General features: G+C 41.4%; 1 protein-coding gene and 2 long non-coding RNA genes across 5 annotated transcripts; 2 read left to right on the top strand and 1 right to left on the bottom strand.

Annotated features, from left to right (window-relative positions):
- Positions 1–1,954: 1,954 nt before the first annotated feature.
- Positions 1,955–6,665, top strand: LOC130526533 (uncharacterized). Of its 3 annotated transcripts, XR_008950777.1 has the most exons (5): positions 1,955–3,614; positions 3,884–4,250; positions 4,627–4,858; positions 5,544–5,639; positions 6,027–6,665. It is a non-coding gene; the product is annotated as an uncharacterized LOC130526533 (long non-coding RNA). The 3 variants fall into 3 exon arrangements; XR_008950775.1 differs by having other exon boundaries at positions 1,963–4,250; XR_008950776.1 differs by having other exon boundaries at positions 2,581–4,250; positions 4,627–4,661.
- Positions 6,666–11,383: 4,718 nt separating this feature from the next.
- On the top strand, positions 11,384–13,981 carry LOC130526498 (piggyBac transposable element-derived protein 3-like). Its single transcript, XM_057034235.1, has 3 exons — positions 11,384–11,713; positions 11,834–11,974; positions 12,142–13,981. The coding sequence occupies exons 1-3, from the start codon at positions 11,425–11,427 to the stop codon at positions 13,692–13,694; spliced, it is 1,983 nt and encodes a 660-aa protein (XP_056890215.1). The 5' UTR covers positions 11,384–11,424; the 3' UTR covers positions 13,695–13,981.
- A 6,173-nt stretch (positions 13,982–20,154) lies between these two features.
- Positions 20,155–21,771, bottom strand: LOC130526538 (uncharacterized). The gene is made up of 3 exons (XR_008950781.1): positions 21,216–21,771; positions 20,644–20,778; positions 20,155–20,562 (listed from the first exon to the last, which is right to left on the bottom strand). It is a non-coding gene; the product is annotated as an uncharacterized LOC130526538 (long non-coding RNA).
- Between the last annotated feature and the right edge of the window lie 434 nt (positions 21,772–22,205).

A 22,205-nucleotide genomic window follows, 5' to 3' on the forward strand; every position in this document is an offset into this window, starting at 1 on the left:
AGGGGAGGCTTATAAGCAGGGCTGATTGGGAATCGGCTGCAGCTGTGCTTGCAGGTGAGTGGAGTTGAGCTGACGGGGTGGGAGTGGCTGGCAGGTAGAGTTGAGCAAATGCAGGGAGAGTGGATAATAACTGAGGCAGAGGGACAGGAGGGAACTAGGGGAATGGAGCTGTGACAGAACCCCCCTCTCAAGGGACAGCCCCTGATGTCCCAAAAACAAAGTCGAAGCCGAACCGGGTGGGTGGAGAGGGCCTAGAGGAGGGCTAAAATTCTTCCAAGTCGTCCCCCCCGAGGATGGCCCCTCCTCTTCGTAGCTGGATGCCTCGGATGACAGGGAGGACAGTGGGCCAGATTCACCAATATGTTCTTAAGAATCTTCTTAGATTCTTTCTTAAGTTGTTCTTAAGAAGTTTCTTAAGAAAACCCTACGTCGGATTCATCAATGCGTTCGTAAGCCCCAGAATTGTTCGCAGCTGTGTTCTTAGATTGATGAATGCCATCTGTTCGTAAGTTGAAAGCGCGTGCCAGGTGAGTCTAATTAACATACGATTAGCATAAGTCACCGCCGACCAATGCCCATAAAAGGAACTGCAGCAGGACCCTGTAGACAGAGCAAAAAGCAGCAAAATGCCCAAAGCTTGCCTCTCCACGCCTGATTTCTGACGCCGTGTTGAACAATCAAGAAAGGATGGCTAACACGCTTGATAAAATTGCCTCAACCCTGATGACTATAGCCAACACGCTTAAAGAAATCAACGAGAATGTAAAAAAAAATAAGAATGTAAAAAAAAATAAACGTGTAAAAGCTGTGCTCGGATTGTGACAATAATGCATTTTATTCACAAACGGGCAATTAATCGCGCTCGAACGTGAACCGCGTGCCTGCAGTCTGGCCCCATCATTGCGTCAGGACGCACATCCTCACGGGGTTGTGGCTCTGTGTCCAAACACATCCAGCGCCCCTTTAACATGCCGATGGTGCGTTCAATGGTGGAGCGACTGCGAGCATGCATCTGATTGAATAAAACTCCTGTGGAGTCTGAGGGTTGGTCAGTGGTGTCAACAACCAGGGCATATCCTCGATCCCCTAATAAAATAAATCAAGATAAAATCAAATAAAAAGACAGTTTTGGCATGGTTTCCAATTTGGTTGATTAATGTTAAGTCATTGGCACATTTACGTAATTTTAAAATTCTCCGTAAATCACCAAAAATAGGAAATAAACAAATAAATAAATAAATCTGACAGAATTATCATTGTAATATTGAATTTTATTGAACTGCACAAGAGAAGAAAACACAACCATGCCAACATGTCGGCACTGAAATGTGCGCAAGAGTACTCCTGAGTGTTCGTAGGATTTGTTCTTACCTACGAATAAATCCAGGATAAGAAGAAATTGGTGAATGCCACAATCTTCGTCAACTGTTCGTAAGTGGGACTTAAGAACAAATTTGTTCGTAAGAACGCTTCGTGAATCTGGCCCAGTGTCTTCTGTTTCCAAGAACTGGCGAGATAGAGCGTCAGGCTTGACGTGCAGGAGCCTGGCCGATAGGAGAGGGAAAAGTTGAATCTGGTAAAGAACAAGGACCACCTGGCCTGACGGGAGTTTAGTCTCTTCGCCGAACGGATGTACTCCAGGTTCTTGTGGTCTGTCCAAACCAGGAAGGGCAATTTAGTCCCCTCCAACCAGTGACACCATTCCTCCAACGCCAGTTTCACCGCCAACAGTTCTCGGTTCCCAATGTCATAATACCTTTCTGCCGGAGACAGACATCGGGAGAAGAAGGCACAGAGGTGCATTTTTTGGTCATCAGCAGAGTGTTGAGAGAGAGAACGGCTCAGATCAGAAGCATCCACCTCTACTATGAACTGCCTTTCAGGATCGAAACCAGGAGAATGGGAGCCAAGGTGAACCGGGTCTTGAGGTTATGGAATGCCTCCTCGGCAGCCTGGGACCAACGGAAGGGTACCTCGGAGGAGGTGAGAGCAGTGAGTGGAGCAGCCACGGTGCTGTATCCCCGGATGAACCTTCGGTAAAAGTTGGCGAACCCTAGGAACCGTTACAGCCGTTTCTGGGACTCGGGGACGGGTCAGGAGGTTTTGTTTTTTAAGCCTGCTGCACTGTACATCATGTGGTTCCAGTCTAGCCTCTCCCATACTCACAATGTTAAATGACAGTTGAAAGGGGAATTCCATGCTTAAAACAAATACCCTAGGGACACCTTTACCCACAGGAGGCTGAAGTTTGAATCAAGACCATTTTAGCTATAGTTTGAATGGTGTTTTTAGGTGAAAATATGGTAGCTTTGTGGGACGTCAAACATAGGTCAAATTATGACTTTTCTGAGCCTTATTCCCAGAGGCAGAAATTCAGACATTAAAAAAAGGCATAGCACATAATTTGCATATGTTTTGGTGTACTTTGGTGCCTGCACGCCAAACATTGTGGGAGGACATGCATGATGAGAGTTTTTTAGAATAAGAATACAATAAGAATAAAAATATTTTTATTTTTATTTTGAGTTTTTCTGGGGTCTTTGTTGAGCGTAGCAGCCCCGACTTTGAGACCATATAAAATCCTCCTTGCTGAGGCACATGTTTTGATGTGCATGTCATTAATGTGCAACCAAGTAGTTTGAGTTTTTGTGGCCACGTTTCGAGGATTATAACCTGTGCACACAGAATTATCTTGATTCTACTATTGTGTTAAAGTGTATGCCATACAGGTCACTGAAAATGCAATGTAGACAACAACAAGGAAGTTCTCTTTTAAGATGATTTATTAGTAAAAACAAAAAACTCGTCAAGCAAATTAAGTGGGCGAAGTCGAGATGAGGGCAGGCAGAAAAGATGAGGCAGGTGAGGCGAGTCGCAAGAAATAAAAGACATCTAAAAAAACATTCAGTAAAGTCTTTTTGAAAGAACAATACTGGAGCCAATATGTGATTCAACCTGGCAGAGTATAGGAGAGAAAGCTGGAGTTAAATACTGCAGGTTTTGAACAGCAGATGGGAAGCAGGTGAGGAACCACAGGGGAGTGATCAGAAAATCAGACCAGCCACGGCCAGCCTGCACAGACAAGGGAAACTAACAAGACACAAGCACGAAGGGCTGGAAAATGGACCAACCCACCACATCCTTCTATTTTGTGCCTAAACATCGATTTATTTTTTTTACAGAGGACTTTAAATTTAGTGCATGATTTAAAATATATAATAATACGTAATACATCATCTTATTTACACTGTAAAAACTGGGAATGGGGTTTAGTAACAAGTAATAAAAAAATAACAATGTATACATAATAAAAAAGACTATGTGCAGTTGTGAATCAAAATGAGCTAAATTGAACAAATTTAAATGAATTATTGATTGAAATTTACTAAGTTTTGTTTGAATAAAATCAGTTTAAAACCATTGTGTACATTTTAATAGTATTTTATGAGAAAGGCCAAATATTCAAAAAAATTGATCAATTCTACTAGCTGGGAGGTTTTTGGTTTTAATCACTTTTTTTTTACACTTGAGCCCAGTGCATTTTGGGTCACTTCCCGCCACATGGACGTTATTCCCCATCTGCAACAGATTTCACGCATTGCTGTTTCCCAAAGGTAAGAACAGTTTAATTGCTGGTGTTTTACAAACAATTTATAACCAAATTTCTGTAGTAGCGGAACATTAATTCGCGTCACTTCCACATAGATTCTAGTTAAGTTTCCAAACAAGTTAACTTCACTGTGTTGCAATTTGAAATTATATTAGCATTAAAATTAAATTAAAATATAAAAGTAATGCAGTTATTTTAACGTCAGTTCCTAGAGTATAATGTTATACTAAGTGTAACAGCCTAGGATATCAGCTAATCTACGTCTTCTAGTAGACTTCGGTCTGGGTTTCCATCTTAGCATGCTAGCTAGCAGGTAGCCGACGCACAGGCACGTGAACACTCGTAAGAGACTCTAACCAAAACTAACACTCAACGCTTCTGCTCTCACAGGTTAGTCTACACTTGCACAATTTCGGGTTCTTAAGTGAACTTAAATAAGTATATTTTTCAGCTTTCACAATGTTAATATTTCATTTCGGGAGAGCAACTAGCGATTTTTATATATATATTATTTAATAATAAATTCTGTCTACCATTGTGTTTTGTGCACTGGCTTCCAGCTGGTGCTGCGACCGTCGCGCGACAGTTTAACCTCTCCGTTACCGTAACGGACAGTGACGTCACAGACGTAGCTTCTCAGGTAACTCAATCACTTTTTTCAGTTCAATACTAAAGCCATATGGTTTTTATACAAAAATGGTACTATTATCTCGGTATGTATTAAAAAAATGAATAAGCGATTATGGGTTAAAGGGTCTTTCACAGACTGACTACAGAAACACGTGAATATTCCCTTCTTATCTCTACCCAAGAAATATCACCTAAAACAATGATGTGCTAAGCTCATAGAGTAAAAAACAAGACAGATGTGTGCCATGTTCAGTTTTTCTTTTGCTACTTGTGTGTTTGGTACATTTTCTAAGTATCTCCTAACTGTTTGTTTCTTCTAATATGTTCCCTTTTATATGTGTATAATATAGGTTTATACAGTTGACCTAATATGAATTTCATTTCAGGTGCATGAAAATCTTTGACTGCAGTTCATTAATAGGTATGTAGTACTCTTATATACAGTACAGAATATGCTGTGATACCAGATTTCACATACAGTGCATGCTGTGTAAATGTTTGTGGTGCATGTGGTTGTTGAAAAGCATATTTACAGATTGTCAGTTAAGTTCAAAACCTGCAGTTCCAACCTGAATGAATTGAAAGTTGAAAAATGAAGATATTGAAATACTACTCAAGGTATCCTTCAATGATTATTATGTTTGTTAATGCTTTATTTTAGTTATTCACATTTGTAATGTTCAGGTTTTATTGAAATTGTTGAATTATGATCCCTCCAGTGTATTTTCTGTTACCAGTAACTTTGAACATCTGACCTGTTTAGCACCAGCTATTACTCATCTCCCTGTGGTTTCTGCTTAAAGGAGTAGTTCAACATTTTAGATATTTTTTATTAGCATTCCCTGTAAGAGTTAGATTTTCAGAATGAAAATAAAGCTCTTATATAAAGCTGCATAACTACCAGCAGCATAACTAACTAAGTAGCATCACTAACTGGAAATTGGGGTAATTGGCTTGTCTAGCTCTATCTGAAGAAATCAAAATTATCCTACCAGCGCATACAAAGCTCATGGCATGTTATAGCTTGTTTGCGTAATCTGTACAAAAAGCAAAAATATGTGGTGGTTTTATGGAGATTCACGTGCTTTGTACAGTTCATTTGCTGGGACCAATGACAGTCAGTAGAGACACAACTAGTTCCCTGGAAACCTCAATATTGACACAAAGTGTCAATTAAATAAAATAAATGAAATTGTTAGGAGACAGTTTAACAATAATATAATCCACCTAGTGTTGAAATTTGTTTTGGGCCAGTGAATGATTTTTACATTATGAAGTTGCATATTTATTTTTGTCATTTCAGGCTTTTCCTAGCATCAGCGTGACCCGAGATGTTGTCATTCGGTGTTTGATGGTGTATCTTGGGTAATCTACGGATCAGCTCTTAAAAGAGTATAATGTAAGTTGAAGTACATGTGAAAAGATAGATATACACTTCAAGAATGAGGTTACAGTGTCATAAAGAGGCTGGTTGATAGCTGACCAGTGTTATCAGATGTAGAATGAGATCTTCAATACACAAGTGACAAGAAGAAATTAATATATGCATCAATAGATTGTTTTCATTTTAAAAGTCATTTCCAAACATTTATAGCTGAGGAAACCTGAGACCAATGTCTGGGTGAGTTAATTGGATACTCTTTAACTTACTTGTCATAAAAATATGCTTTTGCAAGTACTTTGTGTGCGGTGAAAGTATTCAAACAGGATTATATGTGTAGTTTGTGTAACATAATTTCTCCTTTAGCTATACAGTCTGAGATAAACTGTGTTTTTGTTATTTTAGGATACTGATGAAGACACTGTGTCACAGGACCTCTCCATGCAGAAGATGAAAATCTACAGCATCAGGACCGGTACATCAGAGGATCCAGATGACGTCGGTATTGTGATAGACAGCATGAAAGTTCTGACTGCTCTGGGTACCTTCCCAAGAGTTTGCTCCATGCTTGTTGGACTGATTTATGCAGGGACCCTTGCCTATCCCAAGGAGCTTAGGTATACGTTTGAAGTCTTCCAGAAAGTCCTTCTCGAGCTGGATTGTTCAAAGCTGTCCCCAAAAGTGAACAGCCTCAAGAATAAGCTACTAGCTTAAGGAAATGCACCTTTGCAGAATGAATGAGACTTGTTAAGTCACTGCCAGAACAGTCACATGCTTGCTTTATAGGCATTGTTAAATACATGTTTCAGTGCTGCAGGTGGAGCTTATATACGGTACTTTATATATAAGGACTTTATATTGTTACAGGCAGCTGTTCTTGTACCATGTGATTACACTGTCCAATGTTCCAGGTTTTTCCCTGAGGAATTTATGATTGCACAAATGAATAATGTGATTGCTCATTTGACTTTAATTTTAGCAAGCAGTGAAGATGTAAAAAATGGTTATAGACAGTTTTGAAATAAATGTTTACCTGCTGTTTTATGCTTGGTGATCTGTTAACCAACTGGGTTACTCTGTAGTAGCAAGACTGCACGATATTGAGTGGATAATACGTAAAGAAAATATGGCAACAAAGTGACATTCAATATTATTGAATAGATTTTAAGTCCTGTGATAGCAATTTTAAGTTGAATTTAAACAATTTATTTAGTTATAGATGTATAACAATAACTGTGTAAATGTGTTGAGTTTAGGAACAATTTGCTGAAATATAAGTAGATATAATTTATTTTATTGAGTGGATCTCATTTATTTCTGTCCAGATATTTAATACTTTTCTTTCAATTTTGCTGAGATAACTGATGAATATAAATCAGTTTCAGCCAAATAATCAGTAAATGTTAATCATCTTTCCCCAGATATTTAGTAAATCTTAATTACTTTTATTCAGATAATTAGTAAACATAAATCAATTTTCCTTGTGAAAGTGATTTGTATTTGCTTAATATTTCCTGGGTATATAACTCATCTTTTTGGCTACTATTAATAAATCCAACACATTTTAACTATTGCATTCATTAACCTGCACTTGTTTTTTTTAGTTTAAATTTAGTTAATTTATTCAATACTTTTTACTAAAAGTTGCAGTTATTAAAATCTACTCAATTATATTACGTGTCACTTTGTTGCCATAATTTTTTTAAGTAATCATTGGTCAAAATTTTTAGAGTGTAGTCTATGAGGTTTCAGTATGTCTACCGTTTCATTTGAATCATCTAATAACAATTCTTTCATATTACATGGTGGAGCTGCTCACCATTAGTCTAATAACATGTTTTTCTCCCTGATTCCCACATACAGAACATCTGGCACCAATGATTCATGGCAACTGAAATTTCTGATTTCCCACGAAAAACTATTACAGTTGTAGTACTACCATTAGACACTAGAGGGAAATCTGCCGTAGGGATTGGCTTGTGTCTGTGTCTAGAAACCGTCAAAAGCTCCCTCTCTGGTGTCTTAGTTGATCAGAGGGAAGACTGCAGAGGTCAGCTGTAGGTGATGACACATGAAACAGCAGAGCCTGTTATAGATACCAGCAAGAACAAACAGTTTTCAGCTAATCCTGTTTGCCCAATATAGACACCGACTCTGTCTGACAGTCTGCCTTAAAAGCTAATTGGATAAAGACGGCAGTTGCTCATCACCATCCTGTCACCATCGCTGTTATCAAAAATGCTGCAGAATTAAGAGAAAACTTAATTTAATTAAGTTAAGTTTACTTTAATTAAAGTAAACAAAAAAAATTACTTAAAAAAGTAAGGCTGGTGAATTTATTTGGTTTTCTTTGTGCTCTTAATTTTGCATTATTTTGGAATGTGCAGTGCGGTTATTCATCTATATGCTGATACATGTGCTCGTTACCTCTTATGTACATACATGCATCCACACATACATACATATAGGGTATATAATATCTCTTTTGTCCCCTTCAAGTCAGATGAATTGAATTTTCATTAGTGAGGTGACTAAGTGCTCTGTCATCTTATGTTGTCACTGACAGATGAGTGTTCAACCACCACAGAGCACCACTGGACGCACACACATCGGCTAATCTTATATTGTACTCCCTTCTCTTTACCCTGTTGATACAGATTTTCATAAATCATATTTTAAAATGATGGTATTGTTAAGATTAAGATTAAGATGAACTTTATTCATCCCTGTGGGGAAATTGAATTATACTAGCAGCGTATGCAGAGTAAAGAGACAGAAAAAAAAATTGTTGATGAAGGCATCAACTCATCTGCAAACCTAAAATTAGGAATGTTCCTCAGAGAGCGCAGACCTCTACAACAGAAGACATTTCCCCACATATTATGAGTTAGAGCAGTAGTATAGAATATGCTCTCTATAAGCATTAGTAATTCAAGGTTACACAACATAGTAGGTTACTTCATGATCAAAGCTGTTGGCTTCATTATATGAAGATCAAAGGGTAATGTCCCTGAATCTGGAACACAACAACATATGGAACAACACCAGCAACCATCACAAAAATCTTCCTTTGTCCATCATTATCAAGAAAATTTCATTAAAATGCGTTCATAATCTTTATCATAAATTTGGTTGTATTTTGATCAACAGAATTGTGACATGAACCAAACAGAAACAAAAATAAAGCGATGGCCTACTAGTACGAGCAGCATACTGGGACCAACAATTTCAAATTTAAGCAATGTGGCACTTGGGATGGTCATGATTGGTTTGTCAGAGCAACCTGCTAATTTCTTGCCAAAGCAAATATAGCACATGCAAATAACAAAATATTTCTGTTCAACAATATATAAAACATCAAATTTGACAAGGCTGGGTGATTGTTGGTCTTGGTAGGAGCTAAATTTCTGATGTTACTAGGCCAACAATGTAGGGAGTGAAATGTGGAATTTTGCATGTCTGAATATACAGTTAAACTCTGATTCAGACAACTTGGTGTGTTTATTCATATCCCCTGGTGATAATAGATGGTCTATGGAAAATGGAATGATACTGGAGAGCAGTCATATTCCACTAACAGGCACATCTGTCAAACACATCACTATCACTGTCCTCAATGATTTGTGTTGCCTTTAAAATTGACTGTTTCATCTTTTGCTGTGCATCACATTAATTGCATTGAACTTAAATGACTTAAATAAATTCTGTTGCTCTTACCCACCAAGCCCCCTCTACCTATTTCATTGTCACCCTCACTTATTTCATTAAAGATTCAGCAGACTTGATAAAACAGCAGGGGAGCTCCATACCGTGGTGCTTATTTATCTCAGCTGAGGGCAACAAATCACAGCAAATGGAACATTTGTGCTTTGTGCAGTCCAGTTATGGAAAACTGATAGCAGCATCCAGAATACTGAATAGGTGTATTAAATGCTGAAGAAGGGGGATTCCTCTCCTAATTGGGTAAGTGAGGCCACTGAAAGCACCCATTTTCACTTTCTGTGTGAAAACGGGTGCACTTTTACAAATAATTGCACCTTCTCTTTCCTCACCATGGTATATGACAGGCTGTAGACATGTCCACAAAACCTCCAAAATTCTAGACCACACACAGACTATCATAAAAGACATAAATGTAGATTGAGAAGATTTGCAAACCTGCTGTGGAACATTTCTGCTGAGCAGAAAAGATTGAAGCTAAAATCAAACCTGACATCTTCATCATAGCACTTGATTGCTATGATGAAGATGTGAAAATTTCATTTATATCGATGGACAGCCTCTCAGTGCTTGTATCAATGATGGAATGGACCCAAACAAACCAGACTTATTCCTTTCTGTTGTTTTTGCCCTGGAAGGGGTATTATGGCAATGATGAGATGATGCTGTTGAAAAACTATGTGAAGATATCTGGTCTTGTTCTTCAGTAATGTAATGGCCCAAATTTCCTTCCTGTTGACATTTTAACATTACCAGCCAAAGATCTGACATTTTATATGCATGGGACACATAATATACAATTTAAGACCAGTAACAAAATCCACATTTAAATATAATGCAAATATATCAAACTGAAAAAAGATGCTTTACCTTCTCCACATTGGCTAACCACACAAATTCATTTTTTTGGATTTACCATTTTCTTAAAATGTTACTCAAACAGAATGACAGAATGGACATTATAACAAACTGCATTTCAGGGTGTATGTAAAGTCAATATAAAGTCTCAATGTAAAGTACACTGGCTCTAATTTGAGCACACCCCTTTTCAGACAAATTATGAACACAATTTTCTGGCCCAAATTCATTCTTTATTTTACAGTAAGTGCATAGCTTTGGTTTATCAAAAATATGTAATTAATCCGTCATTCATCTCTACTTTCTCTTGATCCTATTTTATAAAAATAGGATAACTGTTCCCAGACGCTGGTCTGGGAACGCCTGGGGATCCCCCCCGGACGAGCTGGAAGAAGTATCTGGGGAGAGGGAAGTCTGGGCCTCTCTGCTAAGGCTGCTGCCCCCGTGACCCAACCCTGGATAAGCGGTAGAGGATGGATGTATATATATATATATATATATATATATATATATATATATTTATATATATATATATATATATGTATGTATATACTGTATCTGTGTGTGTATGTGTGTGTGTGTGCGTGTGCGTGTGTATGTGTATGATTCAGTAGTGGTAATGGTGCCATGGTCATTATATGCCACAGGGGTACTGGTAAGAAAACAGAAAAGCACTGAGACAGAAAGACTGATTTCTTTGACACCATTTAATAATGTATGGTCAGATTACAGTTTGTTGATGCAATAAATTGAAATGTGCCGTCAGGCTGAAGAAGGAGTCGTATCGGGCCTTACTGGCCTGTGGGACTCCTGAGGCAGCAGATAGGTACCAGTAGGCCAAGCAGAGTGCAATTACGGCGGTTGCCGAGGCAAAGACCCGGGCATGGGAAGAGTTCAATGAGGCCATGGAGAACGACTTCTGGACGGCTTCGAAAAGGTTCTGGACCACCATCCGGCGACTGAGGAAGGGGGAGCAGTGCACTGTCAATACTGTGTATAGTGGCGATGGTGTGCTGCTGACTTTAACTCGGGATGTTGTGGATTGGTGAAGGAATACTTTGAAGACCTCTTTAATCCCACCAACGTGACTTCCAGTGAGGAAGCAGGGCCTGGGGGCCTGGGGACAAGCTCCCGTATCTCCAGGGCTGAAGTTATCAAGGTAGTCAAACAGAACAGTTATTTGTCCTCACAAACTCTAGAACGTCGCTTATTGGTGGTACTTGCCATGAAACTTGCCAAAATACTCTCACTCTTCAAATCTCCTCACAAACCAACAATTTTATTTCCAGAGCGATTTACTCTTCAAAGAGCACTTGAATTGCTCAGTGCGATGGATGGGGACACGTCCGAATTAGATATATCTGACAATGATGACGACATCCTTGATGCCAGTTATCAACCCCAACCTCAGGAGCAGAGCAGCACTGAAGATGACAGCAGTGGTGATGAGTACCCCATCCCACATCCCACTGCACAGAGCAGGGGACGTAAACGTCTCCGTGGAGAAGATAATGGTTAGCAAAGACTTAGTGGATATTTGTTTATTTTAGGGCTTTAGGGCTAAGTAAATGTTTTAGAGGAGTACATAAAGGTACAGCACCATTCAATGTTTCTAGCAAAATGCCAATTTTCAGGTTCAGGCTCTGGCGCGGCCAGATCCAGCACTCCCAGGAGTAGCTGCCGAACTCGGCATGAGGCTGATGGCTCGAATGATGGCCCAGAAGAGCCAACAACAGGACCAAGCCCTAATCCCAAGCAGGAACAATCTTATAAAGGTAATAATAATAATGGTTCTTATTTTGGCATGCCTTGAAGGCAAATCATAAAATTTCATATAAATGTTCACTCAGATTCAATTATGTTATGCACTAATACACCTCAGTGAATTGCTTGTGTGAGTCACTTCGCAATAAGCACAATTTGTATTTTGATTCTTGTGCAGGACGTGGAATGCGCTGGAGGGCAGCTCCATTTATGCCCAACCTCCTGGATTTCACCAATGAGGATGAAACGGAGCATGAACGGAATGGCTGGACTCCACTGAACTATGTGGAGCAGTACATCGATCACAATTTGATCAAAAACATAGCTGACTGCACCAGCGCTATGTCACTGAGTAGGAGTGGGGACCTACTCAGAACATCAATGGATGAGGTGTACCATTTTTTTGGTGCCTGTATCCTGATGTCCTGTCTCCCGTACCCCAAAATACGGATGTACTGGTCCAGGTCCATCAGCGTCAGTCCCATAACAGAAAGATTCACGCGGGACAGATTTTTCAGGCTGAGGCAATCATTAAAAGTCCTGATTGACGATGATGTGCCAGAAGACCTCAGGAAGCGGGACAAATTTTGGAAGGTGCGACCTTTCGTCAATAGGATTTTGCAAGGCTGCAGGTCTCAGGCTCGGCCTGAATCTGTATCCATTGACGAACAAATGATTCCCTTCACAGGAGCCTGTCCATGTAGGCAGTATTTGCCCATGAAGCCGAACCCTGTGGGCATTAAGAACTTTGTTTGTGCCACAACGGATGGCATTGTGCTGGACTTCGACCTCTATCAAGGTTCAGCTGCTTTGCGTGAGCAGGTCGAAGAACCAGAGGGTCTGGGTTTGGGGAGTTTAGTCATGGCTCGTCTGTGTCAAACTCTGCATCGTGGCACAAAAGTTTATTGTGACCGGCTCTTCACCAGCATCCAAGGTGCGGAGCAAATGCTGAGGAAGGAGCTGTACCTTACCGGTACAGTAATGAAGAACCGGGTCACTGCAGCGGTGCAGAAGTTACCCACAGACAAAGCCATGCAAACTTCCGGAAGAGGAACTTCCAGAGAAGTTTCGAGTGAAGACGGACAGCTGTGTATTGTTAAGTGGTTTGACAACAAACCCGTTTTAATGATCTCAGCTGTCCATGGGACACAGCCTGAGGATACCTGCCAGCGCTGGGATAAAAAACAAAAAAAATATGTGTCTGTCTCCCGACCATGTATTGTTCGGGAGTACAATATGAAAATGGGTGGAGTTGACCTGATCGACCGCATGATCAGCTATTATCGCATGAGCAGCCGTACAAAAAAATGGACAATTAGGATGCTCATGCACTTCACAGATCTGGCTCTAGCCAACAGCTGGCTACTGTATAGGAAAGATCTGAAAACGTGTGGTGCACCAAGGAAGAGCATCATGCAGTTCCTGGAGTTCCGCATGGACGTGGCCAGGACCTTCTTGGCCCAGCATCACAGCCAAGAAGAGGATGCAGACTCTCCAGGGCTGTCAGATGATGACTCTTCCGAAAGTAAAAAACACCCAGTGCTGGCAGTTCCCCATGTGTCCGTCCGCAGGAGGGCGAATGCACATCTCCCAGAGATGCTAAATTTGAAGAATGCTGCACGGTGCAGAGCAGCAGGCTGCACAGGGAGAACCCGGGTGCGTTGCGTGACCTGCAAGGTGTTCCTGTGTGTACAAACTGAGCGCAACTGTTTTTTAGAATTTCATAAGTAGCTATGTTTGTATGTGTTAATGTGTTATTATTGTCATTGTTGTTCAAAAAATGTTCAAAACTATGTAAATATGTGTTATTAATAATGTGTTGTTATTATTGTAATTACAGTATAACTTGTTCAGAAAATGTTCAAAACTATGTAAATATGTGTTATTAATAATGTGTTATTATTGTAATTACAGTATAACTTGTTCAAAAAATGTTCAAAATTATGTAAATATGTGTTATTAATAATGTGTTATTATTGTAATTAAAGTATAACTTGTTCAAAACATGTTCAAAACTATGTAAGTAAAGAGTTTTTCATTCTATTACACAAAAACTGTATTATTGATTTTATTGTGCTTTATGGTGATTCAGACCCAGTGTCCACATATGTGGACAACATTTTTCTCTAAACATTTTTCTCATGTAAAAAGATGATTCTTAGTTTTTATACTTATTGGGTTCCAATAAGTCCAAATAGCAAAGAGAAATAAAAATTGCATATCAAAACAAGAGCGTGGGTCCTAAGAGGTCTGATTGTGCCTTGTTAATGAGAATGCGATTCAACAGGGCAAGTTCATTCAAAGTTATATGCTGTTCTGTCTGAGTTTAGAAGAGAGAGAGAGGGAGAGAGAGAGATCATGTTATTTAAGTAAACCCTACAGAACACTATGATTTATTTAGGGGGAAAAAAATCGATGAATTATGTATTGGCTATACAGAGCATGTCGTTTATACTAATTGTCAGGAAGCCTTGCATCAAGTCTATGAGGGATGTAGGGGCTGCAGAGCCCACAGATCACAGGGGTACTTTGACTCAAAGCTGCCGGTCCTACAGTCCCATCTATTGACTTGCAAATGAGCAGAAGGAGGATAATTAATGGATTGGGGGGGGGGGGGGGGGTAATGAAAGCAGTAGAAATAATCTAGGACCCCCAAATCCCTTTCACCCACTTCTCCAGTTCTCTTTACTTCCCTGGCTTTTCGTCTTCTCCCCAAAAGTTGGCTTGTGCCATTGTAGCTGATTGAAGTTGAATGCATCAATATGTGAACAAAGTTATCAGAGGTACTGATGAGGGTGTTGATGAAATAAAAATTCATTTGATATGAATATGCTCATCCTCTTCCGTGCGGTTATTTATTCTATATGTATTTTTTTCCCCCAATTTTTCTTCCAGCGAGACATGGAGGCAGATAGAGAAGAGTGCTGAAGATGTGCGACATGGTTGTGATTGAAACGTCTGTACTTCTCTCACAATTTGCAGTCTCCCGTTCTGTTGCTTATCACTTCAAAAATCTTATGACTTTACCTTTTGGTGCAAGTTGGTTTTTATTTCACACCCATAACTGTAAAGTATCACACGAGCCTGTGTAAATCTGCTTCAGCTCATTTTAAAGTATTGTTTAAATATTTCTAAAGACAGCATTTTTTTTAGTGTAAAAGCAGCAATAGTGTAATGTTGATTTTGTCCCAGAAATGTTTAAGTTCTTAACACAAGAAGTTCACACAAGAAGTGCTATGATATTGGGCTACTTTATCAAGAGCTGGGGTGTATAAACTTTTTGTGGGACAGATTTTGTGAGGTGGAAATATCTGGGGACCGGCCATTCAGCCTCACATTCTTTGAACCATTAGCAGTAAATACTAATTTCAATTTCATGAAATTTTTATTGCAAATTTTTTTTTTTTCATCTTCAAGTTTTACCAAATTCACTCTGCCTTTCACAGTTTAAGAACAAATTAAATGAAAGTAAAAAGTAAAAAAGAACCCACACTTTTAGGAAGATTAAGCATGTCTATGTTTTGTTACAAAGTATTCACTATTATTTGCTCAATTTAAACTTCTAAATTCAAAACAGTGGCCAGTGTAATTTCAAAACTGTGGTTTTCACAAAAAAATCAAGTAATTGAGATTTTAGACTTTATTCACCTCAGAAGACTGAACAAATATCTTGTCTGCACAAATGTCATCGCCATCACTGTTTATATTCCTCCGACCGGTAAAGCGAACACGGCCTGTGACGTTATTCACTCTGTCACGGCTGACCTGCAGACTAAACATCCCGGAGCCTTTATCCTCATCACAGGTGACTTCAATCATGCCTCCCTTAAGTCCACTCTCCCTACATTCCATCAGCATGTCCAGTGCAGCACGAGAGACAGCAAAACTTTGAAATTACTGTATGCTATTGTCACCAATGCATACACCTCCACTGCACTCCCTCCACTAGGCAAGTCTGACCATAATCTCGTGCTGCTCTTCCCATCATACACACCTGTGGTTCAGCAGCAATCGGTCACTGTGAGGACTGTTAGGAAATGGTCAGATGGTGCCATGGACTCAAATGAAATCAATCTTTATTTATATAGCGTCTTATACAATCAAAATTGTTTCAAGGCGCTTTCCAGAATCCCAGGGCCTAACTCCAGACAAGCAACAGTGGCAAGGAAAAACTCCCCTTTAACAGGAAGAAACCTTGAGCAGGACCAGGCTCATGTAGGGGGACCCTCCTGCTGATGGCCGGCTGGGTAAAAAGAGAGGAGAGGAGAGGAGAGGAGAGGAGAGGAGAGGAGAGGAGAGGAGAGGAGAAGGAGAGAGGAGAGGAGAGGAAGGAGAGGAGGAGGAGAGAGGAGAGGAGAAGGAGAAGGAGAAGGAGAAGGGAAGAGGAGGGACTGAGAGGAGAGGAGAGGAGAGGAGAGAGAGGAGAGGAGAGGAGAGAGAGAGGAGGAGAGGCACAGAGCACAGAAACACACACAAAAATACCCTATACGACGGGTCAGCGGGGCCGGAGGTCATCATGCAGCTCCGAAAGGCGACGATACCTGTAAATAAACAGAGAGGGGAGGGGGGGGGAAGCAGAAAAACTACACAGGAATCATCAAAACTAGTCTGCTTGATGAGGAGGAGGAAAGGAGAGGAAAGGAGAAGAGAGGAAACCATGACCCAGTGGGGTGACAGAGGCCTGTCAGGTGATCATGTTTCCTGTTGCTGTTATAACAGCATAGCTAGAATGTGACCTAAAGATTAGACGACCCCCTAAGTATGATAATTTTTCTATCTATGATAGTAACTGGAACTACAAAATTCACAACAATAAGCTTTTTCAAAGAGGTAGGTTTTAAGTCTGATCTTAAAAGTAGCAATGGAGTCAGCCTCCCGTACCTGGACAGGGAGCTGGTTCCATAGCAGGGGGGCCTGGTAGCTAAATGCTCGGCCCCCCATTCTACTCCTAGAAACTCTGGGAACCACAAGTAGACCAGCATTCTGAGAGTGGAGTGGTCTATTGGGCTGGTAAAGTATCACTAGCTCCTCCAGGTAGGATGGAGCTAGGCCTCTGAGGACCTTGTAGGTCAGAAGAAGGGTTTTAAAAATTATTCTAAATTTAACGGGCAGCCAATGAAGAGACGCCATTACAGAAGTTATGTGATCTCTTTTGTCAATACCTGTCAGAACTCTGGCTGCAGCAATTTGGATCAACTGGAGGCCTCTTAAAGAGTTGTTTGGACACCCTGATAATAAAGAATTACAATAGTCCAGCCTGGAAGTAACAAAAGCATGAATTAACTTTTCAGCATCAGGCCGTGTCAGTAGCTTCCTGATCTTTGAGATGTTCCTCAGGTGAAAAAAGGCACTTCTAGAGACTAATTTAATGTGTGAGTTGAAGGAGAGATTTTGATCAAAAGTTACTCCTAGATTCCTCACAGAGAGACTAGATGTTAATGAGATACCATCTAGAGTGATCATGTGATCTAATCTATCCCTGAGAGGTTCAGGACCAAACACCATGACCTCAGTTTTTCCTGAGTTAAGGAGGAGGAAATTTGAAGACATCCAGGACTTTATGTCTTTAAGACAGGTCTGGAGCTTCACTAACTTCTCTGTCTCCTCTGGTTTCATGGATAAATAAAGCTGAGTGTCATCAGCATAACAATGAAAATTTATCTCATGTTGCCGAATAATGTTCCCTAAGGGAAGCATGTACAAGGTGAAAAGGATTGGTCCAAGTACAGAACCTTGAGGAACCCTATGGCTAACCCTACTGTATGAAGAGGAAACGCCATGGACATGAGCAAACTGGTATCTATCAGATAAATATGATCTGTCTGCGGGATGCCCTGGAGACCACCAACTGGTCTGCTCTTTGTGAACCACATGGTGAGGACCTGGATGGACTGACAGACTGTGTTTCTGACTACATAAAGTTCTGCACTGAGAACTCCGTCCCCACCAAGAAGGTACGCTGTTACCCAAACAACAACCCATGGGTGACAAGTGACCTGAAGGCCCTTTTGAACAACAAGAAGAGGGCCTTCACTGCTGGGGACCCGGCTGAGCTCAGGAGAGTACAGAAGGAACTGAAACGCAGTCTGAAGGAGAGCAAGGATGCCTCTAGGAAGAAGCTGGAAGAGAGACTGGATAGGAACCAGACCAAGGATGTTTGGAGTGGGATGAGGACGATCACTGGCTTCCAGAAGAAAGGAATACGCTCAGCTGATGGGAACGTGGACCAAGCTAATGAGTTGAACCAGTTTTTCAACAGGTTTGATTCTAGCTCCCCCTCCTCCAGCTGTCCCAATATTCCTCTGGATAACAATGGGTCCCCTTCACACCTCCCAGTGCCCCTAACACCTCTGCCAACTTCTTCCCCCTCCCCCCTGCTGACACCCTACATAGATACCAACATGTCACTCATCCCCCCGACAAGACTATCCTTTACGTCTAGCCAGGTGAGGAGAGAGCTGGAGAGGCTCAACCAGGCTGCCGGACCGGACGGCATCAGCCCACAAGTGCTGAAGAACTGCTCCAGGCAGCTGTGTGGAATACTGCAGCACCTGTTCAACCAGAGCCTTCATCTTCAGAGGATCCCAGTGCTTTGGAAGACATCCTGCCTGGTCCTGGTGCCGAAGAAGACCCATCCTGTGGCACCGAGTGACTACAGGCCAATAGCACTGACCTCCCACATTATGAAGGTCATGGAGCGGCTGGTGCTGTCACACCTCAGACCTCTAGTGAGCCCCTTTCCAGACCCTCTGCAGTTTGCCTATCAGCCCAAGGTGGGGGTTGATGACACAGTGATATACTTGCTACAGAGGGCTTACTCCTCCTTGGACAGACTAAACACCACAGTGCGGGTCATGTTCTTTGACTTCTCTTCTGCCTTCAACACCATCCAGCCAAAACTGCTGAGGGCTAAGTTGGAGAACATGCAGATGGATGCTCCCCTTGTTTCTTGGATCGAGGACTACCTGACAAGTCGACCACAATTTGGGAGACTGCGGAGTTGTGTGTCCGACCCCCTGATGAGGAACACAGGAGCTCCCCAAGGAACTGTGCTCTCCCCCTTTCTGTTCACCACCTACACAGCTGACTTCCAGTACCACTCTGAGACATGTCACCTCCAGAAGTACTCGGATGACACAGTCATAGTCGGATGTGTGGAGAATGGACAAGAGGATGAATACAGGGACCTTGTGGAGAGTTTTGTTAGGTGGAGCAGGGAGAACCTTCTGCGCTCAATGTGACCAAGGCGAAGGAGATGGCGGTGGATTTCAGTAAAAGCAAGTCCCCACCCTCCCCAGTCTTCATTGGTGGGAAAGATGTGGAAATAGTCCAATCTTACAGGTTCCTGGGTGTTCAGGAGTGGAGTGGTCCACAAACACCGATGCTGTTTACAAGAAGGCCATGAGCAGACTCTATTTCCTCAGGAGACTCAGGTCCTTCAGTGTTTGCAGCAGGATGCTCCACATGTTCTATCAGTCTGTCATGGCTAGCACATCTTCTTTGCTGTAGTGTGCGGGGGTGCAGGCATTAAAGCAAAGGATGCCAACAGACTCAACAAACTCATCAAAAAGGCAGGGTCTGTTGTTGGCTGTCAACTTGCAAACTTGGACGAGGTGGTGAGGGACAGGATGGTGTTGAAATTGCGGACAATCATGGAAAATCCCTCTCATCCCCTCCATAACACAATGGACTAACTGAGAAGCAGCTTCAGCAACAGACTCCTGCAGCCTCGCTGCTCTAAGGAATGGTACAAGAAGTCCTTCCTGCCATCGGCCATTAAGCTCTATAATTCACCCAAACCTACTTAACAATAATTGTGTAATGTTTATGTTGTAATTTTATTTCTATTTTATTCTATATTTATGTACATATATATATATATATATATATATATATATATATATATATATATATATATATATATATATATATATATATATATATATATATATATACACTATATATATGCTTATAATATATGCTGTATATATGCTTATAACGTTCTAATCTTATTTGTATTTATTTATTCTGTTTCTATACTTTGTAAATACAAAACCTAGTCTACAGTTATATTAATCCACATTAGGCTGTTACTACAATTCAATTTCCCTACGGGGATAAATAAAGTACATCTTGAATCTTGAATCTTGAATGTCAAGCAGTATGGCAGTATGTCCAAGTATGGCTTAAAAACAGTGGTTTTGATGCGAAAGATGTCATGCAGGTGTGAGTCACATAGTCTCGTTTTCACAGGTCTCTTGTTAATGTTCATAACTGAGAATGTATGTTGTGTTTCTTAACAAATGTTCAAAGCTTTGCCTCCTTCTACGTTGACTTTGTTACAGATAAGGTTTAGTGACCACTTCACTCACCCGTCAGCAGGAATAATCTCAGTGACTGTTGTTATGATTGAATGAAACACAAGGGCGGAACCCAGAATGCAGACAGAAGACGAAATGCTCTTGAAGTGAAAGATTTATTAACAAAATTAGGTGAAAAGTCTATTTACAGAGTGCAGGTGAAACCAAAATGTGCCATGGAAAATCGCGCATGGAACCCAACTTGGAATGGTGCTCTTCAACAGAGGGGAAGTGGAGACCTTGGCGTTAGAGAAGACACAAAGTTAATACAAGTTGAAGAAACACGGACCAAAATCCGGAGTTAACAAATACTCTGTTACCAACAGCAGGGATAAAAATGATCTGACACCGAGTGGCTAGCGTTGACTGCGTAAAAGCATTCCTAATTGGGATGATTAGCCACAGCTGAGACTGCAGCCAGCATTAGCCAGGAAAACAGGTCAATCATGCCCCCTCTATGGAAACAAGGAGAAATTACAAAACAAACAACACACAAAATCCCAACAATACCTCCCCCAACGGGCACCCCCTAGTTTTGGTAAAAGTCCCTCAGTAGTCCATCATTGAGGATGTGCCAATGACAATAACCCTCCCAGTCCACCAAGAACTGGAGATTGTGCCCCCGTCGCCGGATGTTTAGAATCCACTGGACGGTGTAGGCTAGGCCACCATCAATCAACCTGGGTGGAGGAGGGCCTTGGATGGAGGGACCAAGTCCGACTTGGAGACTGGCTTCAAAATCGACACGTGGAAAGTTGGGTGCACCTTGAGGGATGAGGGCAACTTGATGCACACGACAGAAGAGTTCACGACCTTATCCACCTTGAAAGGTTTGACAAACTAAGGGGCCAACTTCTGAGAGTCTACTTTCAGGACAAAAACACCTTCTGACCTGGACGATACGGAGGAGCTGGGACCTTGCATTGATTTGCTTGCCTCTGAAACTGCCGGGATGAGCAAAGGATGGCAGAATTGAACTGCGGCCAAACAGCCCTACAAGGCAGCGGATTTGCCTCCATCGAGGGAACAGCCACTTCATCCTCCTGGACCTCAAACAAGGGTGGTTGGTAACAAAGCTAGGCCATAAATGGAGACATTCCTGTGGTGGCTGATATGAGTGAATTGTGTGAATACTCCACCCAGGGGAGGAATGTGCTCCAGGAGGCAGGATAACGACCAGAGATGGGCCGCAGGGCACTCTCGAGGGATTGGTTGGCCTGCTCTGACTGACCATTTGACTGGGGATGTTACACAGGGGAAAGGCTCACCATGGTCCCCGAGGCACTACAAAAACGCTCTCCAGTCCTGCAAGGTGAGCTGAGGCCTTCAAACCTAGACTATGACCCATGGAGATGGAACACTTGCCTCAGCAGCAGGTCACCGGTCTAAGTTACAGAAGGGAGCTTAGGTAGGAGAAGTGGTCCACCAAGGTGAGAATGGTGGTGGACTCTTGCTGCACCTGATTTCTCATGGCCCTTCAAAATGGAAATGGATGCCAGTGCATCAGGTGGAGGTACAGTCCTGCTGCAGGAGGATCATCAGAACATTAAGCATCTGCTACTTTTCCAAGAAGTTTAAGAAACATCAAATAAATATCAAATAAATTACAGTACTGCTGAAAAAGAGGCTCTCGATCTTTTGCTTGCATTACAACATTTTGAAGTATATATCATTTCCAGAGCACTTATTTTGGGTGTGTCTTGGTGTGATTCTCTGTCTCGCTTTGAGTTCGGAACCTAAGCATGTGAGGAAGAGGTGTTCAGTTTGGCCCTGTTCTCAGTAGTGCGGCTTCTCCCTGCATGAAAAAGATCTCCACGAGGCTTGCCCCGTCTGCCTGGGAATTGTCCATGGCAGGAGGGTGTTGACAGAGCCGATTACATGT

The sequence above is a fragment of the Takifugu flavidus genome, chromosome 5 (genome assembly GCF_003711565.1).
Source record: "Takifugu flavidus isolate HTHZ2018 chromosome 5, ASM371156v2, whole genome shotgun sequence".
NCBI classification, from domain to species: Eukaryota; Metazoa; Chordata; class Actinopteri; order Tetraodontiformes; family Tetraodontidae; genus Takifugu; species Takifugu flavidus.